We start from the raw sequence: 2,655 nt of genomic DNA on the forward strand, positions 1-2,655 counted from the left end.
CACAGCGCCAGACGATGCCCGCAGATGACTCAACAACAGCACTCGGGCTACAATGCATCTCCGTTTCGTCCCTGGCAACCTAGAGCTAACGTGGTTGTTGCTGCTCAAAACCCCACGAATGCTTGGTTGATTGACTCTGGTGCCACACACCACATCACCAGCGATCTCTAGAACCTGACCATCAATCAACCCTACAACGGTGCTGATTCAGTTCTCATTGGCGACGGTTCAGGTTTATCGATATCACACACATGCTCTCTCTCTCTCTCTACCTACTATCACTAGATCGTTGCGCTTGAATAATACTATATCTGTGCCTGATATTAAAAAGAATCTGCTGTCTGTCTACCGTCTTTGTAATACTAACAAGGTTTCAGTTGAATTTTTCCCTGCCCATTTTCAGGTGAAGGATTTAAGCTCGGGGATCCCGTTAATCCAAGGCAAGACCAAGGGTGAGCTGTACGAGTGGCCTACCTAAAAACCTACCTTTCAAACCTTCTATGCTTCAAACACATCCAAACCCAAGCTGCACGATTGGCATTTTCGTCTTGGACACCCATCTTTTTCAATTCTTAAGTCTATTGTTTCCAGTTTTTCTTTACCTATTGCCAACTCTGTAACCCCAAACACTTTATGTTCAGATTGTGCAATCAATAAGACTCACAAATTACCTTTCTCTCAATCCTCTATCACTTCCTCAAAACCATTACAATACATTTTTATTGACCTGTGGAGCTCACCGATTCATCCATTGACAATTACAAGTACTATCTTGTGCTGGTTGATCACTACACCCGCTACACATGGCTTTACCCACTAAAGCTCAAATCACAAGTTCGAGACACTTTCAAAGCCTTCAAATCGCTTGTTGAGAACTACTTCTCCACCAAAATTGGAACACTATTTTCAGATAATGGTGGTGAGTTCATAGCCCTCCGATCAATCCTGACAGAGGCTGGTATCTCTCACCTTACATCTCCACCTCACACACCAGAACACAATGGTATTGCCGAAAGGAAACATTGACACATAGTGGAAACCGGCCGGACCCTTCTCATCCATTCCTCCATGCCTAAGAAATACTGGACCTTTGCTTTTGCTACAGCTACATACCTGATAAACCGCCTTCCTACCCCAGTTCTCGACATGGATTCACCATTCCATAAGCTCTTTGGCACTCAACCTAACTACTTGAAGATAAGAGTGTTTGGCTGCCTCTGCTTTCCATGGTTAGGACCTTACACATCAAACAAAATGGAAGATCGTTCCACACCTTGTGTTTTCATGGGATATTCGCAAACACAAAGCGGATACCTCTGCCTCCAGTAACCTCACTCTCAAGGGCACTATCTGCAGAGCTCCCGTGATCAGGGTCTATAGAGAGTAAAGTCTCTAAAAGCAAAAGAACACTCGTGGGAAAGTCCTTAAACATCTGTGATAGTTTCCGCCTATAAGGAACCCTACTTCTGAATCCAGCTGAAGACGGTAAGTTATGTTTTCTCCAGTAACTTTCTGATGGTGAACCACATAGCTTGAAGATTTTATGCAACTGTTCTACCTATAAAGAACAAGTGATGAGTAACTTCAAACAACATGCATGATCCTGATGCAACACCCAATGTGTAGTAGGAAAATGAAATATTCACCTCGGTTTTTCCAGGTAGGATCGGTTTACCAGCATATAATTCACCTAAGATGCAACCTGTGCTCCAAAGATCAACTCCAACACCGCAATGAGAAGCTCCAAGCAAAAGCTCTGGTGGTCGGTACCAAAGAGTGACAACATGGCTAGTCAATGGTATAGTTTTGGCAGGGTCAAAGAAAGTTGCTAACCCGAAGTCTGCTATCTTCAAGACTCCATTACGGTCGATCAGAAGATTTGAGCCTTTTATATCTCGATGAAGAACACCACGGCTGTGACAATGTTCAAGCCCACTTAGAAGTTGTTGCATGTAACATTTAACCTAGAAACATAAGAGTAATACCTTTAAATAGCACCAAATTATGTTTTTATGGTAAGATTAGCATATAAGAATAAAAATTCTAAAAATAGCATTAACTAAAAGTTAAAATCTATATTTGTTTTATATTTAGTGATTAAAATTCATGGTTAGTATATAGGTAGGAGTAGAGGTGGGATTATGGTCTAAAATTAGAATAATTTGATTATTCAGTGTTATTTAAAAAAAAACTTTTAAAATGTGCTATTTTTCAATTTTTGACATGGAAATAAATCTTCATGTTGACGTAGCAAAGCATTTACGCGCAGTAGTAGTACCTGAGGCTCTGAGAACTTAGCACCGGGGAGTGAAGAAAGTCCTAAGAGATCATGATCCATGTACTCGAAAACTAAGTAGAGTGATGATGAAACATGGGCAGTGATCAATGCTAAAACGGAACAAAAATTCAGCTTTTCTGTCTCTTTGGTATAAAACATTTTTTCTCCATTTTATCTTTTCTGTTTCTCAAAGTCAATGAAATAAATAGTTTTATGAATCAAAATAATTATAAAAAATAGAAACAATTGATGAAAGATCCATATTAACAAACTGATATTTTTTTGGGTTGAAAAACTTGATAAATTAAAATTTTAAATTCTGTTCAACGAAAGGTAGATTTCATCTTCTACAAAAAATGGGTTAGTAGAAATTGAAT

The 2,655-nt window shown here is 39.4% G+C and overlaps 1 protein-coding gene across 1 annotated transcript; it reads right to left on the reverse strand.

Annotated features, from left to right (window-relative positions):
* Positions 1-1,282: 1,282 nt before the first annotated feature.
* LOC106324187 (probable serine/threonine-protein kinase At1g54610) lies at positions 1,283-2,338 on the reverse strand. Its single transcript, XM_013762199.1, has 3 exons — positions 2,279-2,338; positions 1,647-1,964; positions 1,283-1,558 (listed from the first exon to the last, which is right to left on the reverse strand). The coding sequence occupies exons 1-3, from the start codon at positions 2,336-2,338 to the stop codon at positions 1,283-1,285; spliced, it is 654 nt and encodes a 217-aa protein (XP_013617653.1).
* Between the last annotated feature and the right edge of the window lie 317 nt (positions 2,339-2,655).

This window comes from Brassica oleracea, chromosome C2 (assembly GCF_000695525.1).
Source record: "Brassica oleracea var. oleracea cultivar TO1000 chromosome C2, BOL, whole genome shotgun sequence".
NCBI lineage: Eukaryota > Viridiplantae > Streptophyta > Magnoliopsida > Brassicales > Brassicaceae > Brassica > Brassica oleracea.

Excerpts from the sequence above, each read along its gene's own strand:
- LOC106324187 (XM_013762199.1), bottom strand. The coding sequence starts at position 2,338 with ATGGATCATGATCTCTTAGGACTTTCTTCACTCCCCGGTGCTAAGTTC. Across the intron at positions 1,965-2,278 it reads CTAAGTTCTCAGAGCCTCAG|GTTAAATGTTACATGCAACA; the intron begins GTACTACTACTG and ends TTATGTTTCTAG. Across the intron at positions 1,559-1,646 it reads TCCTACCTGGAAAAACCGAG|GTAGAACAGTTGCATAAAAT; the intron begins GTGAATATTTCA and ends TGTTCTTTATAG.